The 26,226-nt window shown below is 53.8% G+C and overlaps 1 protein-coding gene across 7 annotated transcripts in view; it reads left to right on the plus strand.

The window, feature by feature from the left end:
• The window catches only part of LOC146871232 (ATP-dependent chromatin remodeler CHD8-like), a 2,388,691-nt gene that overhangs the window by 2,323,213 nt on the left and 39,252 nt on the right, over nucleotides 1-26,226 (plus strand). For all 7 annotated transcript variants that reach the window (XM_085650618.1, XM_085650635.1, XM_085650640.1 and 4 more), the window contains exon 36: nucleotides 3,112-3,231. In XM_085650618.1, the coding sequence (XP_085506744.1) occupies nucleotides 3,112-3,231 (120 nt within the window). The remainder of the gene's footprint in view (nucleotides 1-3,111; nucleotides 3,232-26,226) is intronic.

Below are 26,226 nucleotides of genomic sequence, written 5' to 3' on the forward strand. Positions count from 1 at the left end.
ATGCCATTTGACTTGCCTCCTGAAGTCTGTGATATCATTCTGGCAGCCAGGCGTCCCTCCACAAAGACGGTATACGCCTGCCGGTGGAACAAATTTGTGGCATGGTGCACAGCAAAGGCTGTGGATCCCCTTTCCGCCCCTCTTTCTGAGGTTCTCCTCTTTCTTCTTTCTCTGGCCCGGCAGGGCTCTGCCCTGGGCACCCTGAAAGGTTATCTTGCTGCCATCTCCGCCTTCTTGCGGCTTCCTGATCAGCCTTCTCTTTTCAAGTCCCCTGTGGTTACACGCTTTCTAAAAGGCATTACTCATACGTTCCCTCCTGTTGCTTTCGTAATGCCTCAGTGGGACTTGAATCTTGTTCTCACATTTCTGATGTGCGCTCCCTTTGACCATCTTCACAATTGTCCTCTTCGTCTGCTGACGCTTAAGACTGCTTTTCTGGTAGCCATCACCTCGGCTAGACGGGTGAGTGAGCTCCAGGCTCTATCGTCCAAGCCTCCTTTTTTCTCTGTTCATCCGGACAAGGTTGTCCTTCGGCCTCGTCCCTCCTTTCTTCCGAAAGTGGTGACTCCATTTCATCTTGGGCAGTCTGTCACCTTGCCCACCTTCTTTCCGCCTCCGCATCCTTCCAAAGAGGAAGAGAGGCTCCACCGTCTGGACCCAAAACGCGCGCTCTCCTTTTATCTGGACCGCACAAAACAGTTCCGGGTGGACGACCAGCTTTTTGTTGGGTACGTGGGCGCTAAGAAGGGGAAAGCTGTGCACAAACGGACCATCTCTCGGTGGGTCGTTTTGTGTATCAAAATTTGCTATTCTTTGGCAAAAAAGGACCCTCCTGTTGGGCTGCGCGCCCATTCTACTCGGGCCACAGCGGCTACTACTGCTTTGGGACGGGGAGTCCCTTTGCAGGACATCTGTCAGGCGGCGACGTGGGCTTCGTTACACACGTTTGCCAGGCATTATTGCCTTGACAGCCAAGTCCGGAGGGATGGCTTCTTTGGCCGTTCTGTCCTCCAGGACTTTCTGGTGTGATCTTGGTTCGCAGACCCACCACCGGGGATGGTATTGCTTGGGTATCTATTCTAAGGTGAGGAATCTAACTAACGTGTTTCTTTCAGATGAACAAGTTACTTACCTTCGGTAACGATGTATCTGTAAGAAACATTAGTTAGTTAGATTCCTCACCGACCCACCCATCCTCCCCGTTCTGCGAACTGACATCTAGGGTTAAGGTTGTCCTTTTCAGGCCCCTAGATTTTATTTTTGGCACCAGTGTCGGTCTTTGCATGGCTCTGCGTTCCTGGCGCGGAAAGCTATGTACAAGAACTGACGTCAGCGCGCGAGGGCGGCGTCTAAGTACTCCGACGACGTCATTCCGGCGCACGACGCCGACGACGGACGCGGAGCCGCAGACGACGCCTAGCGACGCGCAAGGGGTATTGCTGACGAAAAATCTTCCGGATCCAGTCTGACGCCTGGGGATATTCTAAGGTGAGGAATCTAACTAACTAATGTTTCTTACAGATACATCGTTACCGAAGGTAAGTAACTTGTTCACCAAGCCAACAGGAACTTGAGGGTAGATTTTTCTTATACGGTGTTAAACAGTAAATTGATGTTATGTCAACCGTAGAGATTTTTAATTCTTTAGGGGTTTTCCATTCTAAACTCTGACACGGATTCACCAGTATAGGGAAAATTTAGTATGGGATTGTGCTAGATTCAAACATCTCCACGCTAACCTAAAAAACTGATTGGCAGAGTGAGCATCCTCTCCTATAATGGAGCATGACACCTAGTATGGATGAAGGCCTGGCATCTCAAATAATCGAGGGCCACATTCATCAAAAGAAAAACCGGTCGCAAACGGGCAGATTCTCAGAATCTGCCCCTTTGCGCGCGGTATTTTTGCATTTGGGATGCATCATCCCAAATGCAAAAATCGCAATTTAAGGAATCGCTAAATTTGTGATTACTTAAATTGTGATTGCATTTAAGGAATCGCAAATTGCGATGCCTCAAATGCAATGCATGATGCCATTGAAAATAGCGATTTCGCTATTAGGGGACGCAAATTATCATCAAATGAAACTTGACGGTAATTTGCAAAAACTTTTGAAAAAACTTTTGAAAAATGCACTAAAGTGCATTTTTCAAAGTTCCTAGTTACACATACACGCCCTTGGGCATGTGTGTGCGCAACATGTGTTCACATTACAATTTCAGGGGTGCAATAGGGTGCCCTTTTGGCACCCTTGAAATTGCATGCGCAATTTGCGAGTACCTTTTGGGTACTCGCAAATTGCATATGCAATTCCCATTCATTCCTATGGGTCTCTAGGCCCATAGGAATGAATGGGAAGCATTCCTTAATTGCGACTTGCAATTTGCGACTCGCAATTAAGGGATTTGTAGGAATCGCAATTTTATTTGTGATTCCTACATGCATAGGCAATAGCAATTCTTTAATTGTGATTCCTTAAAAATCGCAATTAACGAATCGCTATTGACTTTTTTGATGCATGTGTACCCAAATCTTTGTTAGATATCACAATAGCAATTTTGGTTAGTTCAAATTCTAGTGTGCCAAGTCCGTCCTTTTCTTATAGTATTCTAGCTAGGGGTGGGCGGAATTTGCGTAATCGCGTTACGCAAATCTCCGCGAAACGGTAAAAAATCTCTGCGAACACGCGGAAATTCCGCGAACACGCGGAATTGCTTGTTCGCGATACTTTTTTCCTGTTCGCGATCGCTGTTTGCGTGCTCGGGGTGAAATATCTCGCGAACACGCATATTGAGAACTCGAACAAGCAAAAAATTTCGCGAAGTCGCGGAACGCAGATTTTTGGGCAATTTCGCGTTCTCCGCGGAACGCGAAATTACCCAAATTCCGCGAACGGAACGGAATTTACCGCCCAGGCCTAATTCTAGCAGGATCAAATGACCTAGCACTATTCTATTATCATGGTGCTCCTAAAGGTACTGCAGGGACATGCAGGTTCCTTTATTCTCACTTCTCCTTTCAGTTTGCTCCCTTACCCAATGGTGTGAAGTGTATACCAAGAGTGCTTTTGTATTTTAACAAACTGGGGAACTTTCTTTCCTTCCTATCAGTACATGGAGGACCGAAGGAAGCAGAAGAGACATCGGGTAAAGAAACCAAAAAAAATATCCCACAGTGGTTTCTCTGGAGTGGAACGTGTGCAGCCAGCCCACCATCGGAATGAGAAGAAGGTGAGAGCCAACCCCTTTGTTATGTATATTTGTAAAGAGCACCATCATCCATGAGGGTATCCTCTTTAACAACTATCTCTTTCTATTAACCCTCCACTACTAACACATTTGACCTGGGAGCACCAATATCATTAAATGGAAAATTAGCAGAAGTACTAGTATTTTAAGTTAAAAAAAAAAGGGGGGGGGGGTTCCTTACCCATTGTAGAACAGGACTTAGCCTCATCCTTACACTCTCAGTATCATCCCACTGTACATCACTTCCTTATCTGAAAGAAACACGTTAGTTAGATTCCTCCCCTTAGAATATCCCCAGGCGTCAGGCTGGATCCGGAAAGATTTTTCGTCAGCAATACCCTTGCGCGTCGTCTGTGGCTCCGCGTCCGTCGTCGGCGTCGTGATCGCCAGGATGACGTCGTCGGAGTACATAGACGTCGCCCTCGCACGCTGACGATAGTTCTTCTTTTTTCCGCGCCAGTAAGTGCCGATCTGGGAAGAGCATAACCTTTTAGTCACATTTTGACTAAACTTTTTGAACTCTTTTGGTTCCATTTCCAGTCGACCTCGACTCTGGTGCCGGTAGGATTGCCTGGATTCAAACCTTGTCACGCCTGTCACCGACTGATGTCGGTCACGGATCACCACCGCCGGTGTCTCTATTGCCTTGGGGCCGACCACGATGCCGAGTCGTGCCTCGACTGCCGGGCATTGACCTCGGAGGCTAGGCGGGAGCGGTCCTGCAAGCTGCTCCACGCCGCTCACGGTCCCGGTCGAGGGACCGGTTGCGGAGCCGCAGCCATCACTGCTCTTCGGTGTCGAAGTCCTCGCATTCAGGTAAGTCGAGGCACAGTAAGAAGAAGTCGAATAGGCGACATCGCTCTTCTGACTCCCCTCGCCGGTCGCGCGATTCGGCTGAGGGTTCGGGTGGCACCACCCGCGCGGCTCCATCGGAGCCGCAGGAGTCCCGTCGGACCCCATACCCTTCGGTCCCTGGGTCTGACGCGACTCCGGCGGAGATCAGAGACTTCCTCGTGGCCATGAAGAGCCTGGCTCTGCCATCGGCGCGCCTTCGGGCCCCGCAGGCTCGACTGGGAGGCCTAGCGAGCCGGCGGCTCCGGCCCCGGCGGCGTCGTCTACTTAGGTCCCGACACCGCAGGCCCCCGTGGGATCCAGGCCTGGATCCCGGTCGACGCCGGTCAACCTTACGACCCCTCCGCCGGCGCCGACCCCTCCGCGCCACCTTCAGGCGGCGCCTTACCCCGGTTTAGTCCCAGTCCGGGAGCGGTGCCGATGGATGACAGGTTCATCTCCCGCCCGGCTCCGACCCTTCCACCTGTATACCAGGAGTCGGATGAGGGAGACGACTGGGAGGGGTCAGAGGACCCTCCGGCTCAGCTGTGCCAGTTATCTCAGGACTGGGCAGAATAACTGGGGGATGCCAGTGATCTTGATTACTCCCCTGACACTGGCTTCATCTCTCCTCCCTCCGTGGGTACGGAGGAGGGTGCTACGTATTCTGTGGTGCTGCACAAGGCGGCCGAAGCCCTCGGGTTGGAGCTTCCTGCTGTGGCCGTGAGGACTAATCTCCTCACTGAAGTGCTTCAACCGCCGGTAAGCTCCTCGGAGCCTCTGCTGCAGTTCAATGAAGCACTGACCGACGTTCTGATGGGCACCTGATCCAAGCCCTCCACAGTCCCTCCTGTGGACCGGAACGTGGCCCGGCGCCACTGCCCTGCACCGGGCGACCCCAGTTTTCTGTCGGTGCACCCCACGCCCGAGAGCCTGGTTATCCAGGCCTCTACCTCCCAGACCTCCTTCCCGTCCGCTCCCCCGGATCGGGAATCCAAAAGGTTGAAACAGTTTGGGAAGAAGCTGTTCTCCTCCCTTAGTTTGGGTTTGCGGTCTATCAACACCTCGCCCAGGCTCTTGCCGAGGGGCGGGATGCGGTGCGGTATTCAATCCAATGTGGACTGGACACAACAGACTCACTAGGCAGGGCAATTGCGACCACAGTGGCAATTCGTCGCCATGCCTGGCTGAGATCCACGAACTTCTCCGGGGATGTCCAGAGCACCCTCATGGACATGCCCTTCGATGGCCGTCGCCTTTTTGGCGACAAAGCGGATAGTGCTCTGGAGCGCTTTAAGGACTCCAGGGCTACGGCCAAGTCCTTGGCCCTCTCAGCCCCGCACCCTTCTGCTTTTCGCCCCTTTCGTGGCCAAGGAAGGGGCGCCCCCTTACGTCCGTCTAGCCACAGGCCGCAGAACCAGCCTCAACGTGGACGTGGATTCCGCCGAGTCGGAGCAGGGGGACAAAGAGCCGTTCCGTCCACATCTGCCCCAGCAGCACTCGCCTTAAAGCCCTCCTAGTCCGAGCTTTCAGGCCCATTCCACGCCAGTGGAAGGCAGAGTTCGCCATCACCTGCTCCACTGGCGTACCATGACATTGGACAGGTGGGTGCTGCAAATTGTCAGAAGGGGCTACTCCCTCCCCTAAGAGGCGACCCCGTCCACATCTGCCCCAGCAGCACCCGCCTCAAAGCCCTCCTAGTCCGAGCTTTCAGGCCCATTCCACGCCAGTGAAAGGCAGAGTTCGCCATCACCTGCTCCACTGGCGTACCATGACATCGGACAGGTGGGTGCTGCAAATTGTCCGAAGGGGCTACTCCCTCCCCTAAGAGGCGACCCCTCCAGCCATGCCACCGCAGTACCACCGCATGTCGGGGGATCACTTGCAACTTCTGCAGGAGGAAGTTACGGCCCAGAAGAAGGTCGGGGTTGTTATTCCCACTACTTTCTGGTTCCCAAGAAGGGCAAAGAGGGCCTGCGCCCCATCTTGGACCTCAGGAGCGTCAACGCCTTCCTCTGGAAGGAGAAGTTCAAGATGCTCACCTTAGCTCAGGTTCTGGCTGCCGTAGACCATCGAGACTGGATGGTAGCGTTGGACTTGCAGGACGCTTATTTCCACATCCCCGTCCTGCCAGCCCACCGGCATTACCTGCGGTTCACGGTAGGCCACGAGCACTTTCAGTTTACCGTGCTCCCCTTCGGCCTCACCAGTGCCCCTCTGGTGTTCACGAAAGTGATGGCGGTGGTCGCAGCTCACCTGCGCAGATTAGGGGTTCCAGTCTTCCCCCATCTCGACGACTGGTTGTTGAAGGCGGGCTCGCCCCAGGCAGTCGTCTCCCACCTCCAGACTACGGCCGACCTCCTGCATTTGCTGGGGTTTTCCATCAATGTGCCGAAGTCTCATCTGAGTCCCTCCCAGAAGCTCCTCTTCATCGGAGTGGTTCTGGACTCGGCTCAGTTCCGGGTCTATCCTCCGGAACAGCGGGTTCGGGATATTCAGGCTCTGATTCGGATCTTTCGGCCTTTATCCCGGGTTTCCGTCAGGTTGGTGCTGCGGCTTCTGGGTCTGATGGCCTCCTGCATCCTGTTGGTAACTCACGCCAGGTGGCGGATGCGGGCTCTGCAGTGGGACCTGTAGTTTCAGTGGGCCCAGCATCGGGGCAACCTGTCCGACCATGTCTTGATCTCAGGGGGCACTGCACGGCAGTTGCAGTGGTGGCTCACGGACCGCGATTGGGTCAGCGGCAGATCCTTCTCCCTTCCCCAACCAGAGCACACAGTAGTGACGGATGCGTCCCTCCTGGGATGGGGGGCCACATGGGAGAGGCGGAGATCAGAGGCCTCTGGTCTCCGGCGGAGTCCCGGCTCCATATCAACCTACTGAAGCTGCAGGCGATCCGGCTTGCACTGAAGGCATTCCTTCCCTCTGTTTGGAGAAGTGTAGTGCAGGTGTTTACGGACAACACCACCGCCATGTGGTATTCCAACAAACAGGGCGGGATGGGGCCGTGGACCCTTTGTCAGGAGGCTCTGCGCCTCTGGACATGGCTGGAACATCAGGTCATCACCCTGGTGGTTCAACACCTGGCGGTTCAACACCTGGCAGGCTCTCTGAACGCCAGGGCAGACAAACTCAGCTGGCGGTGCATGATGGATCACGAATGGCGTCTGAACTCGGATGTGGCGCAAGGCCTCTTTCGACAGTGGGGAGAGCCTTGGTTAGATCTATTCGCCACCGAAGAGAACGCGCAATGTCAGCAGTTCTGCGTGTTGGAATTTCCAAGGCGGCACTCGCTCGGAGACGCTTCTGCCCAGATTGCTGAAGAAGATCAGGCGCGACCTGGCCCAAGTCATCCTTGTGGCTCCGGATTGGGCACGAAGATACTGGTATCCTGAGCTGCTCAGTCTATCGACCGATCCCCCGATTCGACTGCCTCTTCAGGAGGACCTTCTGTCGCAGCCGCAGCGGACGGTCCTCCACCCGAACCTGTCCAGCCTCCACTTCCATGCGTGGAGATTGAGCGGCGGCAGTTGATGCCATTTGACTTGCCTCCTGAAGACTGTAATGTTAATCTGGCAACCAGACATCCCTCCACAAAATCGGTATACGCCTGCAGGTGGAACAAATTTGTGGCATGGTGGATCCCCTTTCCGCCCCTCTTTCTGAGGTTCTCCTCTTTCTTCTTTCCCTGGCCCAGCAGGGCTCTGCTCTGGGCACCCTCAAGGGTTACCTTTCAGCTATTTCTGCTTTCTTAAGGCTTCCTGATCAGCCTTCTCTTTTTAAATCCCTTGTTGTTTCTCGATTCTTTAAGGGCATTACTCACATGTTTCCTCATGTCCCTTTTGTAATGCCTCAGTGGGATTTGAATCTAGTATTGACTTATCTGATGTGCACTCCCTTTGAGCCACTTCATAATTGTCCCCTTCATCTTCTGACTCTTAAGACTGCTTTCCTGGTTGCCATCACCTCCGCTAGAAGGGTGAGTGAGCTCCAGGCTCTATCTTCTAAGCCTCCTTTCCTTTCGGTCCATCCGGACAAAGTTGTTCTCAGGACTCGTCCTTCCTTTCTCCCTAAGGTGGTAACTGCCTTTCACATGGGCCAGTCTGTTACCCTGCCCACCTTCTTTCCGCCTCCGCATCCCTCGAAAGAGGAAGAGAGGCTCCACCGTCTGGACCCAAAACGGGCGCTGTCCTTCTATCTGGACCGCATCAAACAGTTCCGGGTGGACAACCAACTCTTTGTTGGTTACGTGGGCGCTAAGAAGGGGCGGGCGGTGCACAAGCTCTCGGTGGGTCGTTTTGTGTATCAAGGCCTGTTATTCCTTAGCTAAAAAGGAACCTCCTGTAGGGCTGAGGGCCCTTCGGGCCACAGCGGCGACCACTGCCCTGGGCCGGGGATTCCCCTTGCAGGACATTTGTCAGGCAGTAACGTGGACCTCGCTGCACACGTTTACCAAGCACTACTGCCTGGACAGCCAAGTCCGGAGAGACGGCTTATTTTTCCGTTCTCCAGGACTTCCTAGTGTGATCTTGGTTCGCAGACCCACCTCTGGGTTTGGTATTGCTGGGGTATCTATTCTAAGGTGAGGAATCTAACTTGTTTCTTTCAGATGTATAAGTTACTTACCTTCGGTAACGATATATCTGTAAGAAACATTAGTTAGATTCCTCACCGCCCCACCCATCCTCCCCGTTCTGCGAACCGTTATCTAGGGTTAAGGTCATCCCTTTCAGGGCCCTAGATTCTTGGCACCAGTGTCGGTCTCTTGCATGGCTCTGCATTCCTGGCGCGGAAAGCTATGTACAAGAACTGACGTCAGCGCGCGAGGGTGGCATCTAGGTACTCCGACGTCATCCCGGCGATCACGACGCCGGAGCCGCAGACTCCTCCTAGCGACGCGCAAGGGTATTGCTGATGAAAAATCTTTCCGGATCCAGCCTGACGCCTGGGGATATTCTAAGGTGGGGAATCTAACTAACTATGTTATGTTATTTCAACTTATAACGTGGGCAGCTACTCCGAGGAGTGTCCCGGCGCGACTCAAGGAAAGACAGATCATAACCAGACTTTAGGTAAAAAGGTGAGTTTTTAACAGTTTTTTAAAAACTGCGATATCTTCCACACAGCGCAGTGCCAGGGTAAGCGCATTCCACGCACGGGCCGCAAGGACGGCCAGGGAGGCGCCCCCCAGGCGGTGCCGCTGGAAACAAGGGATCTTCGTCAGCCTAAGAGATGAAGAGCGCAGAGATCTCCCCGGAACATAAAAGGAGAAGCGTTTCATCAGATAGCCAGGGCCAAGTCCATGTAGAGCCTGATGTGCGATGGTGAGAGATTTAAACACCACACGCGCCTTGACTGGAAGCCAGTGCAAGGAACGAAGGTAGCCCCGCACACTCTCCCACGGGGCGATCCCACCCAGGAGACCGGCGGCCGCATTTTGGATAACTTGCAGTTTGTTAAGGGAGTAGGCTGGAATCCCTACATAAAGCGCATTGGCGTAGTCCAAGCGGGACAAGATAAGCTCCCACACCACAGCTTCCCTAGCCGCCTGCGGGAGAAGCGGAAGGAACCTTCTTAGGACCCTGAGAATACCAAAGCAGCAGCCAGTCAGTCGCTTTATTTGACTGGCAAAGGAAAGATTGGCGTCAAAATAAACTCCCAAATTCTTCACGATCTGACTATTGGATGCTGGCGGAGGAAACTCCGCTGGCCAAATCATGTCTCGGAAGCCAGTTGGAAAGTCACCAAACAGCAGGACCTCGGATTTGTCCTCATTGCATTTTAATTGTGCCTTCGCCAGCCACTTAAAGACCGAAGATAGACACGCTTGCACGAGGGCCACCGTAGACCCCTGCTTGTCCCAGGTAAACAGTAGCTGCGTATCATCAGCATAGGTGATCACCTTAGCCCCCAAACTCTCCGCCAGATAAACTAGAGGGGTAAGATAAATATTAAACAAAAATGGGCTAAGGGGTGAGCCCTGGGGGACCCCTGTGCCAACCCGTTGAGGTGAAGGACGCCGGGGGTAGCCAAACTTGCTGAACCCGGCCTTCCAAAAAAGACTTAATCCAGTCCCAAGCAGAGGCAGCCACCCCGATCTCCGCCAGTCTCTCTCGCAATAATGTATGAGGGACCGTGTCAAAAGCAGCCGACAAGTCGAGCAGCACTAAGGCTGCTCTCCCGCCGGCGTCAAGACACTCCCAAATTGCTTCCGACACTTCCAGCAGAGCACCTTCCGTGCTAAAGGAAGGGCGGAAGCCCGACTGAGCTGGATGTAAAAGCCCCGCACTCTCGACCTACTCAGACAGCTGTCTGTTAACTATCTTCTCACAGACTTTGGAGAGGCTGGGGAGGAGAGAGATGGGCCTGTAATTCCCCGGAATCGACGGATCAAGAGTAGGTTTTTTCAAGAGAGGGAGGATTTTTGCCTGCTTCCAAACACTAGGGACCGTAGCATCATGCAGAGACAGATTAATAATGTGATTGACTTCAGCATTAACCGTTTCTGCCACTGAGGCCAATATTCTTGCTGAGCAAGGGTCAGCCGGGGAGCCGGATTTCAAACCCTTGGACGAAGGAGTTATTGGAAGAAAATCTCCCGAGCACGGGAGCCGTCCAGATCGGCCGGGCATGGAAGGCTGCAAGAAAGGCTACCTTGTATCTTTCAAATTTTATCCAAAAAGAATTTGGATAGCGTTTCACACCAATCTGCCGTTGCCGGCATAATGCTGCTCTGAGCAGAGGGGGACATAAAGCTCTGTACGATGGCGAAAATCTCCTTAGAGTTATTCTGAGCCAGATCAATCCGAGTGGCAAAGAACACCCTTTTTGCTAAGGAGATAGCCTTATAGTAGATTTTCTGGCTCTGCCTGAGCCGAGCCTCAACTGCAATACAATAATTGCAAAGGCGCCAAGAACGCTCCAATCTCTTGCAGTCTTGCTTCAAATGTAGCAGCTCCGCTGTATACCATGGTTTTGAGGGTGAGTCCCTCGTCCGCCTAATGGAAGTCAGCGTAGCAATAGCAGCCATGGTACCCTGCAGCCAATTGGAGAAGGATGCAAGGCTCTTATCCAAATCCTGCGACAGGGACGGCCTATTAACCTCCAGTGCCCTGGCAAAATCAATAGGCTCAATTTTCTTAAATGCAGATTTGTGACAGACTGTAGGTCTAACGATAGGAGAGGACACTTCCCGTGAGAAGCGGATTAGATAGTGATCTGACCACAGAACAGGAAGTGGAGTCTTAGTCTTAATGGGAAAATTCGCAAAGATAGAATCAAGAATGTGACCCCCTTGATGGGTCGCCTGGCAGACCCACTGGGAAAGCTGCGCTAATTGACAGATATCGAGGAGCTCTAGCGTATCCCTTGAGTCCTTTTGATCTAAGTGGATATTAAGGTCACCAAGCATCAAGTAGTGGGAAAACCGCAGAGCCCTCACAGAGACCGCCTCCACGCAGGCCTGAAGAAATGATAGAGCCACACCCGGCGGGCGATAGATCAAGGACCCACCAAGGGAGAAATGGGCTGAGAAGCGAATACTGAAATCCAGGACTTCGCAGCCACCCCAGTTGCTAAGAGCACACTTAACAAGCTCACACTCGTCTTTAAAAATAGCGGCCGACCCCCACCTCCCCACCTCTCCCCGTGGTCCGGTCTAACCTGCTGATTATTTTATAACCCGCAGGGATGGCCATTGACACTAACGGGTCAGAGGAGCTGTCCAGCCAGGTCTCAGTGAGTAATCATCCAGTATCTCAAACACCTCCAGATAATGCTTCTTCAGGGAGCGCACGTTAAGCAGCGCTGCTACAATAGAAGGAGCACTTGAGAGATTGTTCGAGGCAGTAGACCCCAGACCAAGATGAAACCCACAAGCCCCACACACAAAGTCTTGCTTTCCCCTTAAGTTGGGGTAGGTCAGAGTGTTACAGCCAATTCCCCTTAACTGTTTGAGCGACTCACTCGAAAAAGACCTGCGGCCTGATCCTCCGGCCAATAATGGAGCAGCATAACTGGCCCCGGCCACCGACGGGACGCAGACGGGCTTGCCTTAGGCGCGCCAGCGGCGCGTACGCGCAGCGTGCATTTAAATAATGCCGGTGGCCAGGAGACTAGAGCGCCATTCAAAACAAAATGGCGCCGCGCTCTGGCCCACCGGAAGTGAGGAAAAAGCTCCGCCCCTTCTCCTTGGTGTTTATAGTTGTCAACCAGCAGCAGTGTTCTTCTGTTAGGCTTTGTGGGGCTCAGGAACCACATTCACACCAGGACCAGTTATAACTGATCTATACTGACAGCAGAAGCACAGCTTCAGGATTGTTTAAAAAAAAAAGCTTTAACAAATAGGCAACCAGTTGGTTATATTGGGTGCCTTGTCTGTGCCAGCAACATAGCATATACATACTAGTCCAATAAAGTGGTAAACAGTTTGGACTTTCAGGGGGACTGTGTGCGCCAGTGCAAGCAGGTCTGATCGCTAAGCCCAGTGAGCCATGCGAGCTGCATGGCCACTATGACAAAGGCTAGCAAGAAGGAATGAAGATCAGACAAGCATATCTTTGATTATTGAGCTGTATTGTCACCCCTCTCAAGTTGGTGAGCCTCTTCACCCTGACCTTCAGAGTGCCCACATAACCCCAGAATGACAGACAGGTTGTTTGCATTTTCTGGTGATTGATTGAGAATTATTTGAACCATGCCTATAGCTCGAACAGTCTCAGTTCAGGATCTTTGTTTGATAGTAGCTAATCTGTATTGACTAGGGCCAGTTGGAACTGGTAAAGGCTCGTGGTTCAGTGGGTGCCACCGTCATGTAGTTGCCTTCCATTGGAAAAAAAGTGTCTGTGACTGCTCCCCCAGCTAGCGATTCCAAATGAGTAGTGGCCTTTGGGAAGAGGGTATTTTCGTCCACTAGCTTGGCCCTCTGGTCTGTCAATGGCAGTTTCCGGCTGGGCAGTTACTCCCATGCTCTCTAGGACTCACTCGCTCAAATGCTCCCTGGTGTCCCAGAATACCTCTGACCTGCCCTAACCCAAGAAATGCACAGATGCGAAGCTGCCAAATTCATGTTTTCCTACAGCTTGTATACCAAGGACTCCCATTGGGTGATGTCAAGTCGTCCCTTAAGGACTTGCCCTTTGCTGAGACTTGCCTGTTTTGGGACTAAGAAGATTCCACTCCGAAGCCCTATAAAGAGAGCAGGACCACAGCGGACTGCTTGGGCTTATCTGCTCTGACACGCCAACCGCATCAAACCTTTCACTCTTTCCGTGGCCATGGCAGAGACACTGCCCTACAGACGGCCCCCTTTATCCACAGTAAGGTTACTAACCTTTTCGTGGCCGTGGCACCCATCGACCCTGCATAAAAGGACTGTGCTAGGCATCCTTCCACAGACCCACCTATAAATAGGTACTGCTTTGGTATCTATTCAAAACGTGAGGAATCTGTGGTTAGAAGTCCCTGTCAGTAACTTCGGTAACTCTTTGTGGTATAGACTCTATCTAACCACAGATTCCTCACCAATTGTCCCATCCTCCCTGTTCTGTGAATTTGTCTCTATCTATTAATAAATGCCTAAGTCGAGGAATCTGCAAATTGATCATTATCAACTTGCTGATGGGGCTCTGGTTCTGGAGACCCATACGGCCTTGAAAGTAACTGATATCAGTTCGCTGGAGTGGCTCCTAAATAGACCCCGCAATACTTTCCGGAGTGGTACGGCATCAGTGCGGAGCCACACGGCACCACTTACCGGTGCGCAGAGGTACTACTGAAAAGTTTCCAATTCCAGTCTTAAGCACGTGGAATATGCAGAGCGTGAGGAATACGTGAATAGACATAGTCTCTATCAGAAAGAGCTTTACCAAAGGTAAGCAATTTGTTTATTTGGTCTTCTTTACATTTAGTGATATTCCCATTATTTCATTATGCTCCTTGACTTATAAGGATTCTCAGGTCTTCTAATTTTTAGCTATGAGAGTTGAATCGTTCATATACCAAACGTTATTGATATTTGTTATCTGAAAGAAACACGTTGGTTAGATTCCTCACCTTAGAATATCCCCAGGCGTCAGACTGAATCCGGAAGATTTTTCGTCAGCAATACCCTTTGCGCGTCGCTAGGCGTCGTCTGCGGCTCCGCGTCCGTCGTCGGCGTCGTGCGCCGGAATGACGTCGTCGGAGTACTTAGACGCCGCCCTCGCGCGCTGACGTCAGTTCTTCTTTTTTCCGCGCCAGTAAGCGCAGATCCGGGAGAGCTACCCCTTTAGTCAATTTTTGACTAACTTTTTTGATCCTTTTTGATCCTGTCTCGACTCCGGTGCCGGTAGGATGCCTGGTTTCAAAGCCTGTACGGACTGTAACCGCTTGATGTCGGTTACGGACCATCACCGCCGGTGCCTTTATTGCTTGGGCCTCGATCACGACGCGGCGTCGTGCTCGGACTGCAAGGCCCTGACCTCGAAGGCTAGACGGGAGCGGTCCCGTAAGCTTCTCGAGATTCGCCACTCGGCTCCGCGCGCCTCTCGATCCCGGTCCAGGAGGAGGTCCAAGGATCGGTCGCGGAGCCGCAGCCGACGTCACCATCGGTCGTCGGGATCCAAGTCTTCGGGTAAGTCGAAGCATTCCAAGAAGTCCAAGAGGCGACACCGCTCTTCGGACTCCCCTCGCCGGTCGCGCGACTCGGCCGAGGGTCAGGGTGGTTCCACCCCCGCGGCTCCGGCGCGCGTCCCCATACCCTCCGGTCCCTGGGACTGACGCGACGCCGGAGGAAGTCAGTGCCTTCCTCTCGGCCATGAGGAATCTGACTCCGCCGTCGGCGCCCGCTGGTGCGCCTTCGGGCCCCGCGGACCCGACTGGGCTGCCTTGCCTGCCGGTGGCTCCGGCCTCGACGCCGCAAGCGCCCGTGGGACCCGTTCTCGAGTCCCCGTCGACGCCGGTCGACCTCGTCACGCCTCCTCCGCCGGCGTCGACACCGGTACCACACCCGACGTTCGACGTCGAGCCCCGGTTCAGTCCCACTCCGGGCCCGGTGCCGGTACGGCGTCGATGGACACCGCGATCGGCGCCGCTAGAGACACATTATGTCTAACGCCCGGCTCCGTTACTTTCTCCTCTACACCAGGAGTCGGATGATGGGGACAACTGGGAGGGATCCGAGGATCCTATGGCCGTTCAGGCTCAACTGTCCCAGGACTGGGCAGATGAACTGGGGGAGGCCAGTGGCCTGGATACCTCTCCAGACACTGGATTTGTCTCTCCTCCGACTGTGGCTTCGGAGGAGGGCGCTGCTTTCTCTGTGGTGCTGCGCAAGGCGGCCGCAGCCCTTGGGCTCGAGCTGCCTGCCGTGGCTGTGAGGACTAACGTCCTTACTGAGGTGCTTCAGTCTGCAGCAAGCTCCACTGAGCCTCTGCTGTAATTCAATGAGGCCCTCATTGACGTTCTGCAGGGCACCTGGTCCAAGCCCTCCACAGTTCCTCCTGTGGACAGGAACGTCGCCAGGCGCCACCGCCCTGCTCCGGGCGACCCCAGTTTTCTGTCCCAACACCCTACCCCTGAGAGCCTGGTTATCCAGGCCTCCACCTCCCAATCCTCTTTCCCGACCGCCCCGCCGGACCGGGATTCCAAGAGACTTGAACAGTTTGGCAAGAAGCTGTTCTCCTCCCTTAGTTTGGGCCTGCGGTCTTTGAACACCGCTTGTCTCTTGGACCGTTATTCCCACTCTCTGTGGGATGCGGTGGAGGACGCGCTGCCCCTGTGTCCGGAGGAGGTCCGGACACGACTTACCCAGGCTCTGGCCGATGGGAGGGATGCCGCGCGACATGCTATACGATGTGGGCTTGACACCACGGACTCGCTGGGTAGGGCCACTTCTACCACAGTGGCGCTTAGACGTCACGCCTGGCTGCGGTCCACGTCATTTTCGGGCGATGTCCAGAGCACTCTCATGGACATGCCCTTTGATGGCACTCGCCTTTTTGGCGACAAAGCGGACAGTGCGCTGAATCGCTTTAAGGACTCCCGGGCTACGGCCAAGTCCTTGGGCCTCTCGGCCCCGCGGTCGCAAACTTCCGCCTTTCGCCCCTTTCGTGGCCAAGGAAGGGGTGCCTCCTCACGTGCGCCTAACCACCAGCCGCAGAACCAACCTGGTCGCGGACGTGGTTTCCGCCGAGGCGGTTCTGGAGGACGACGAGGTCAGCCCACATCCACCCCGGCAGCATCCGCCTCAAAGCCTTCCTAGTCCGTGCTTTCAGGCCCATTCCACGCCAGTGGGCGGCAGAGTTCGCCATCACCTGCTCCACTGGCGGTCCATCACATCGGACAGGTGGGTGCTGCAAATCGTCCGAAGGGGCTACTCCCTCCCCTTCGAGACGACCCCTCCAGCCATGCCACCGCAGCACCACCGTATCTCGGGGGATCATTTGAATCTTCTCCACGAGGAAGTTTCGGCCCTCTTGGCCAAGGGGGCCGTCGAGCGCGTTCCGAGCCCAGAAGTAGGTCGTGGTTGTTATTCCCACTACTTTCTGGTTCCCAAGAAGGGCAAAGGGGGCCTACGCCCCATCTTGGACCTCCGGAACGTCAATACCTTCCTCCGGAAGGAAAGGTTCAAGATGTTAACTTTGGCTCAGGTTCTAGCTGCCCCAGACCCCGGAGACTGAATGGTAGCGTTGGACTTGCAGGACGCTTATTTCCACATCCCTGTCCTGCCGGCCCACCGGCGTTACCTGCGGTTCACGGTGGGCCCAGAGCACTTTAAGTTTACCGTGCTCCCCTTCGGCCTCACCAGTGCCCCTCGGGTGTTCACGAAAGTGATGGCGGTGGTCGCAGCTCATCTGCGCAGATCAGGGGTTCCAGTCTTCCCCTATCTCGACTACTGGTTGTTGAAGGCGGGCTCGCCCCAGGCAGTCGTCTCCCACCTCCAGACTACGGCGGATCTCCTGCATTTGCTGGGATTTTCCATCAACGTGCCGAAGTCACACCTGAGCTCCTCTCAAAAGCTCCTCTTCATCGGAGCGGTTCTCGATTCGGCGCAGTTCCGGGTCCATCCACCGGAACAGCGGGTCCGGGATATACAGGCCCTGATTCCCATCTTTCGGCCTCTATCCTGGGTCTCGGTCAGGCTAGTGTTGCGGCTTCTGGGGCTGATGGCCTCCTGCATCCTACTAGTGCATCACGCCAGGCGGCGCAGGCGGGCTCTGCAGTGGGACCTGAAGTTTCAGTGGGCCCCGCATCACGGCAACCTGTCCGACCATGTCTTGATCTCGGAGGGCACTGCACAGCAGTTGCAGTGGTGGCTCACGGACCGCGATTGGGTCAAGGGCAAGAGCCTCTCCCTTCCCCAACCGGAGCATGTCGTAGTGACGGATGCGTCCCTCCTGGCATGGGGTGGCCATATGGGAGAGGCGGAGATCAGAGGCCTCTGGTCTCCGGCGGAGTCTCGTCTCCACATCAACCTGTTGGAGTTGAGAGCGATCCGACTTGCACTGAAACCCTTCCTTCCCTCTGTCAGGGGAAGTGTCGTGCAGGTGTTCACGGACAACACCACCGCCATGTGGTATTGCAACAAACAGGGCGGGGTGGGGTCGTGGACCCTTTGTCAGGAGGCTCTGCGCCTCTGGACATGGCTGGAACACCCAGGCGTCACCCTGGTGGTTCAACATCTGGCGGGCTCTCTATTTATTTATTTAAAGGTTTTGTAAAGCGCGTAGTAACCCAATGAGCATCCCAGCGCTAACCTGCATCTCCAGGGGTTTCAGCCGTCTAAAGAATTATGTTTGAGGGAAGAGGAGAGTCTTTAATGATCTCCTGAACTGGAGGTGATTCGATTCTGTCCTCAGTCTTCGTGGGAGGTGATTCCAGTATTTGGCCGTGTGGACCGAGAAACGACGGCCACCGGTCTTGGCTTTTTTGACTCTGGGGACTGAGATGAAATTTTCTCCGCTGGACCGGAGATCCCTTTCCACCTTGTAGGGGATTAAGAGTTCCTTGAGAAGGGGGGGGCCGTTATTGTTGAGGGTTTTGTGGGCCAGACAGAGGGCTTTGAAGGCAACCCTTTCTCTGACTGGAAGCCAGTGTAGAGATTTGAGAGCTGGCTTGGCAGAGGATCTAGCCGGTGTGCCCGTAAGTAGGCGGGCAGCGGCGTTTTGGACTTTCTGCAACGTGTTAAGGGTGGCTTCAGGAGCTCCCAGATAGATGGCGTTGCAGTAGTCCAATCTCGCCAGGATGAGGCCCTGAATGAGGAGCTTCCTTGCGTTAGCGGGGAGCAGGGGGAAGATCTTCCTACAGGCTCTGAGGAGACCGAAGCATGTCCCTGCCGTCTTTTTTGCCTGGGTTTTGAAGCTCAGGTCCTTCTCGATCCACACGCCTAGGCTTTTGACCTCGTCCTTGGGAGCGGGAGGGTCACCCAAGCAATTGGGCCAGAGGTGAGGTGGCAGGGAGGGCCCCTTATGACCCAGCATGAGTATCTCGGTATTTGACCCGTTCAGCTTTAACGATGAGAGATTCATCCATCGGTGGACTTCGGAGAGGCAGCTGTGGAGATCAGAGGGGGCGTGATGGGGATGTGAGAGAGTTACCACCAACTGGGTGTCGTCGGCGTAGTTGATAATTGAAACGCCGAACGAACTAACTCTCTTCTCCAGTGGGGCCATGTACACGTTGAATAACGTAGGGCTCAAAGATGAGCCCTGCGGCACTCCACAGCGGAGGGGGATGATAGGTGAGTGGCTGTCGTTCTCCCAAACCTGGAAGGAACGGCCTGATAAGAAAGATTTTAGCCACTTCAGGGCCATACCCCTTAATCCAATTTCTCCCAGTCGTTGGATTAGGGTGGGATGGTCTACAGTGTCGAAGGCCGCACTGAGGTCCAGGAGGATCACTGCCACTGATCCTCCCGTGTCCAAAATGCTTCTGGCCTTGTCCACTGCTGCCAGGAGGGCGATGTCAGTGCCCTGACCTGGACGGAACCCTGTCTAGGAGACCCCTAATAGGTTATTGCTCTCCAGGAAAAGTGACAGTTGTTTGTTCACTAGCTTCTCAGCGATCTTACTGTTTCCTGGGAGAAGGGAGATGGGCCTGTAATTGGAGAGGTCCTGAGGGTCTAGAGAGGGTTTTTTTAGTAGACCTTTAACTGCTGCCACTTTCCAGCTAGGGGGAACTGTGCCCTCCGAAAGGGAGGAGTTAATCAGAGCCGTGAGGGGGGGGATGATGGTGCTAGACACTTTTTTCAGGGAGCGGAGGGGTGCCGGGTCGAGGGGGGAACCACTTTTAATTGAGGCCAAAGTTGCCCCTACCTCTTCCGTTGTCACTGGGCCAAAGACATCCAGGGAGGGTCGAGGGATGTCAGACGGATGGGGGGGTTAGTGGTAGAGATGGTAAGATCCCGATCCGTGTGAGCCGGTTCAGGGGGGGGTATAGCTAGGAGAATTTTTTGGATCTTCTCGTCAAAGAAGGTGGCGAGATTGGAGCATTTGCTTTCTGCTTCTTTAGGATCGAGAGGTTTGAGTGGGGGATCAGGGGCGTGGAGGAGTTCTTTAAGAACGGAGTAGGTTTCGTGGGCCGAGCAGGCAGCATTTATGATTCTGCTTTCGTAGAAACCGATTTTGGTGTTGCGTAGCTCCTTTTTGTAAGATTTTACGGAGGTACGAAATGTTTCTTTTTTTTTCCTCTGTTTTTTCCTTCCTCCAGAGGCGTTCATTCCTTTTGCAAACCTTACGCAAAAGGTTGAGTTCAGGGGTATACCAGGGTGAAGGGTTAACTCTCTTGGTGTGTTTCAGAGAGTTGATTTTAGGCAGGGTTGCGTCAAGCGATTGGATGACCCAGGTGTTAAATTCCTTGTCCGCTGCTATGGTGTCTTGAGAGGGGTAGGGAACGTGTTCCCTTAGTTTGGCTGCCCATACGTCTGGTTCCAATTTCTGCCATCGTCTGGTATGAGTTCTGGTTTTGGGAGGTTGAGGGGGCGGAATGTTGATGTCCCATACGAAGGGGACCAGGAAGTGGTCAGTCCAGGGGAGGGGGATGTGATCAAGGGTTTTCAGGTCTGGGATGTTTGAGAAGATGGGATCGAGCAGTTGCCCTCTTTCATGAGTGGCCTGTGGGTTTTTTAGGTCAAGGCCGATGGAGGTGATGTCCTGTAGCAGTTCACAGGCCTGCTTGTCGACCGGGTCCAAGAAGTGTACATTGAGGTCTCCCAGTAGTAGGTAGTTGGTGGAAGACATACATTTAATGGAGGTCTGCTCGATGATTTTGTTCGGAAAGTCTGCTAGATTGCCCGGGGGGCGATATACCAGCGTTCCAGACAGCGAGGTAACTGGGGAAATTTGAATAGCGAAGTGACAGCTTTCGTGTCCCTTGATGTTGCAGTCAGATATTCTGCAGGTAAAGTCGTCCTTGAGGATTATTGCTAATCCACCTCCTCTACCCTCTGGTCTATTCAGCGAGCACATAAGGTACCCGGGGGGGAGTGCGAGGACGATATCGGGGCCACTGCAAGGGGTGAGCCAGGTTTCCGTGAGAAACAAGATGTCTAAGGCTTGGTTTGTGATTAAAAGGTTAATTTCGTGCGAGTGCTTCACAAGCGACCTGCAGTTGAGTAGGCCTAGGTGCAGGCCATTGTGTGCCGGGTCTTGATCTGCGGGGTTACAGGTAGTGCATCTTGTGAATTGGTTATCACCCTTCAGGATGCTCGTGCAGGAGGGATGTTTTTGGGTATTTAAGGCTAGAAGCTCCTCACGGGAGTAGGTCCGGTGGTTCCTGGCTAAAATGGGCAGAGTGGCTGGGCCTGGGGCCGGCTGGGCCCTGAACGCCAGAGCAGACGAACTCAGTCGCCAGTGCATGATGGATCACGAATGGCGTCTGAAGTGGCGCAAGGTCTCTTTCAGCAGTGGGGAGAGCCTTGGTTAGATCTATTCGCCACCGAAGAGAACGCGCAATGTCAGCAGTTCTGCGCGTTGGAATTTCCAAGGCGGCACTCGCTCGGCGACGCTTTTCGTCACGAGTGGAGTTGCGGTCTGTTGTACGCCTTTCCGCCTATACCACTTCTGCCCAGAGTGCTGAAGAAGATCAGGCACGACCGGGCCCAAGTTATCTTGGTGGCTCCGGATTGGGCACGAAGGTACTGGTATCCCGAGCTACTCAGTATGCTGACCGATCCTCCGATACGTCTGCCCCTTTGGGAGGATCTTCTGTCGCAGCAGCAGGGGACGGTCCTCCACCCGAACCTGTCCAGCCTCCACCTCCATGCGTGGAGATTGAGCGGCGGCAGTTGATGCCATTTGACTTGCCTCCTGAAGTCTGTGATATCATTCTGGCAGCCAGGCGTCCCTCCACAAAGACGGTATACGCCTGCCGGTGGAACAAATTTGTGGCATGGTGCACAGCAAAGGCTGTGGATCCCCTTTCCGCCCCTCTTTCTGAGGTTCTCCTCTTTCTTCTTTCTTTGGCCCGGCAGGGCTCTGCCCTGGGCACTCTGAAAGGTGATCTTGCTGCCATCTCTGCCTTCTTGCGGCTTCCTGATCAGCCTTCTCTTTTCAAGTCCCCTGTAGTTACACGCTTTCTAAAAGGCATTACTCACACGTTCCCTCCTGTCCCTTTTGTAATGCCTCAGTGGGACTTGAATCTTGTCCTCACATTCCTGATGTGCGCTCCCTTCGAGCCTCTTCACAATTGTCCTCTTCGTCTTCTGACTCTTAAGACTGCTTTTCTGGTAGCCATCACCTCGGCTAGACGGGTGAGTGAGCTCCAGGCTTTATCTTCAAAGCCTCCTGTTCGAGGCATATGAGCTGCAGATTGTACACTTAGCATAGGTCGCCATCTGGTGTTGGGCCCGGATGTTTGCAGTTTGTTTTTCTTCTTGGACAGTCTTTGGAAGTCACGAGTTTGGTGACTCCTCCTTCGGTCCGTACTGCGCATGGGCTTCGGCTCCATCCTCAGATTGTTTTTTTCCGCCATCGGGCTCGGATGTGATACTTCGTGCTCCGGCTTCGAACTTCTACGGTTCCAGCCTCGACGGAAAATCCTCGATTCTTCGAGTTCCTTCATCATCTTCATCTCTCGAAGCGGCACTTTTCTCCATCCCGTACATCGACACCGGCCTTCGGGCCCTCCGCGACTCCGGTCCCGGCCGATGGAAAGGACTCCGTTCAAAAAGTGCCCAAAATGTGGGTCTAAATTTCCCCACACCGACCTCCATCAGGTGTGTAACCTTTGCCTCTCCCCGGAACACGAGGCTAGAGACTGCCCCGCCTGCAAGTCTTTTCGATCGAAGAAGACCATCCGAGATCGAAGGGCTCGACGCACCATGGCGCACTCATCCTCGGCAGCTCCACCGGACATCTTCGGAGACGACGCCGAAGCTTCGGGGCAAACACACACCGAGCAGGAGGAAGACGTCGTCAGCGCTTCCGAGGCCGACGACTCCGACGTGGAGGACGTTACACCAGCGCAGCGGGCCGTGAGTACTATGCCCCCTCCCACCCCCGCGCCGAAAACCAAAGAGACTCAGGTTACTCCCTCGCCTGCCGGCCTGGGCAAAACCAAAACCAAAACTTCGATCACCCCACCTTCGGGCCCGGTGTCGAAGCACCCAAAGTCTCATGGCAGCTCGGGATCGAGCCAGCCGACACCCGGTGCCGAAAAACAGCATCCGGCACCGAAGACTGCAAAATCCAGCTCGACTCCGAAACCACCGGTGCCGAAGCCTGGACACTCGGTGCCGACCAAACACAAACACAAATCTGTCGGCACCGACGCTCCGGCGCCGAAACATCATTCGACGCCGAAACACCCGGAGACCTCAAAAAAGCATGGCGCACACAGACCATCGAAACCCCCGGTTCCGAAATCACCGGTGCCGACAGACGACTCGACACCGTTGGCTCTGTTTACACCAGACCCTTTACAAAAGACTTTGTCCAAAGATCCAAAGACTGGGCTTTTGACTTTAACTACCAAGAAAAGACGCCTTGATGCTCCGGCTCCTCCTCCTCCACCCAAAAGGAAGGACTCTGCTACTTCTCCCCTCAGAGTGCCCTCCCCACCACCGCCTCCCCTACCCACACCTCCTCCACCGCCTCCACCTCACAGGTCTCCGCCACCTTTACCTCACTACGATCCGGCCCCATCCCCAGATCCAGATGATGGGGATCCGGACAATTACCCGGCGGACCCCCCAATGGATCCCACTCCACCAGGGACCCCAGATCCATGGGAGGATTACAATAACCCTGATATACCCAATGTACCTCAGGACGACCTATACCCATCAAGGCCGTCTCCTCCAGAGGACTCCTTAGGGTTTCATCATTTAGTGCAGAGAGCAGCACACTACCATGGGGTGGACATGCACAGTGAACCAGTAGAAGAAGACTTCCTACTGGATACATTTGATATACAGGACAAATCTACTTCCATTTTACCCATGCTTAAGGGTGTCACCAAGCACGCTACAGAGGTGTTCAAAGACCCTGTCAGAGCCAGAGTACTGAACCCTAGAATAGAGAAGAAGTACAAGGCGGCACCCACAGACCCTGCTTACATCAAGGGCCCTGCTCCCCTAGATTCCCTAGTTGTCTCCACAGCTAGAAAGCGGGCTAACTCCCAATCCTCAGGAGATGCCCCACCGCCAGACAAAGAATCTAAACTTCTGGACGCGTCTGGTAAACGCACCGCCTCCCAAGCTGCAAACATGTGGCGCATTGCAAACACACAAGCACTGCTTGCGCGATATGATAGAGCACACTATGACGAACTAGAGGCTCTTATGCAGCACCTTCCAGAAAAATACAAGCACAAGGCTCATGACCTTATACAGGAGGGTAAACTAATCACAAACACCTCCATTAAGTGTGCCCTCGATGCAGCCGACACTGCTTCTAGGGCCATAAATACCAGTGTCCTGCTTCGCCGCCACGCCTGGCTCAGGATCTCAGGGTTCAAACCAGAAGTCCAGGCATCCATACTCAATCACCCCTTTGACCAGGAAACACTCTTTGGGCCAAAGGTAGACGAAGCGCTCGAAAAGATGAAGAAAGACACAGACACAGCAAAGTCTATGGGGGCACTCCAAACACAAGCCTCCAAACGTTCCTTTCGACGCTCGTCCTTTCGTGGCACAGGTAGAGGCTCCTCCACCGATAACGCCTCTTCCTCCTACAAGTCCCCTCCTCAAAATACCTTTTCAAAGGGCAATCAGAGAGGTGGTTACAGGGGTAACAACAATAAGGGCAGGGGCAAAACCAACAACACCCGTTCTGCCACCCCCCCCGCACAATGACTCCCCTCCGCTCCCCCCAGACCATTCCACTCCGGTCGGGGGCAGACTACAAAACTTTATCCACGTATGGGAGTCCATAACATCGGACAAATGGGTGACCCAAATTATTCGGTCAGGGTACTGTCTAGAGCTAACATCTACCCCACCCAATATCCCACCAAGGCACCGTCCAATGTCTCAAGAACATTCCACACTGCTCAAACAAGAGGTACTTTCACTCCTGCAAAAGCATGCTATAGAGCAGGTCCCCGTCAACCAACGAAATCTAGGGGTCTACTCTCTATATTTCTTAATACCAAAGAGAGACGAGACCCTCAGACCCATTCTGGACCTCCGGCCTCTAAATGCCTACATACACTCAGACCATTTTCACATGGTCACTCTACAACAAGTCCTCCCACTCCTCTGCCAGGGAGACTTTCTCACAACCTTGGATCTGAAAGACGCATACTTTCACATTCCAATACACCCCTCTCACAGGAAATACCTCAGGTTCGTGGTGGACGGGCAACATTACCAATTCACGGTTCTCCCCTTCGGGGTCACCACCGCACCACGGGTGTTTACCAAATGCCTAGCAGTAGTAGCAGCACACCTCAGACGTCAACATATTCACGTCTTCCCTTACCTAGACGACTGGCTAATAAAAGCCGCGTCCTACGACCATTGTGTGCAGCATACAAACAGCACCATCCAACTGCTCCACCAGCTAGGCTTCACGGTGAACTACCAAAAGTCCCACCTCATACCATCTCACACAAAGCAATACCTCGGGGCCACTATAGACACCTCCAACGGTATTGCCTATCCAAACTCAGCCAGAATCACAAGCATTCAAGCCTTACGCAAAACATTCCTTCCTCAGCACTCTCTTCCAGCAAGAGTGTTTATGAAGCTCATAGGAATGATGGCGTCTTGCATTTTCATAGTGCCCCATGCAAGACTCCACATGCGTCCACTTCAAGAGTGCCTAGCACAACAGTGGAACCAGGCCCAGGGTCGGCTGACGGATCTGGTGTTGGTGGACGGCCGCACACATCACTCTCTGCAGTGGTGGAACACCACAAACCTTTCCAAAGGGCGGCCGTTCCTGGACCCGGTTCCTCAAGTGACTCTAACAGCGGACGCATCGCTCTCCGGCTGGGGAGCGCACCTTCTACACTTCACCATGCAAGGTCTATGGACGCCACAGCAAAAATCGCTCCACATCAACCATCTGGAGCTCTTGGCGATCTTTCTAGCCCTAAAATCTTTCCAAAAACAGATTTCGGGCAAAGCAGTCCTCATTCGCACAGACAATATGACTGCAATGTATTATATCCAAAAACAGGGGGGGACACACTCTCCCCAGCTCTCCCGCTTAGCCCAGAGCATATGGAGATGGGCAATTCCTCAAAACATCTTTCTCCTGGCACAGCACGTTCCAGGCGTACAAAACACCATGGCAGATCTGCTCAGCAGACAAACGCAACAAATACACGAATGGGAACTGCATCCACAAGTTCTTCACCCATTCTTCCAACAGTGGGGGCATCCTCAGATAGACCTCTTCGCCACCCACGAAAACAAAAAATGCCCAAGCTTCGCCGCCAGATACCCACACCCATTGTCCAAGGACAATGCGATATGGATGAACTGGTCAGGCAGATTTGCATACGCCTTTCCACCTCTCCCACTAATTCCATTAGTGGTCAGGAAGCTACAACAGCACTCCCTCACACTCATTCTGGTAGCTCCGACGTGGGCCAGGCAGCCGTGGTACACCACGCTACTACAACTGTCAGTGGTACCACATCAAAAACTGCATCTATCCCCATGCCTCCTAACCCAGAACCATGGAGAAATCAGGCACCCGGACCCAGCTCAGCTCAACC

This window comes from Triturus cristatus, chromosome 1_1 (assembly GCF_964204655.1).
Source record: "Triturus cristatus chromosome 1_1, aTriCri1.1, whole genome shotgun sequence".
NCBI lineage: Eukaryota > Metazoa > Chordata > Amphibia > Caudata > Salamandridae > Triturus > Triturus cristatus.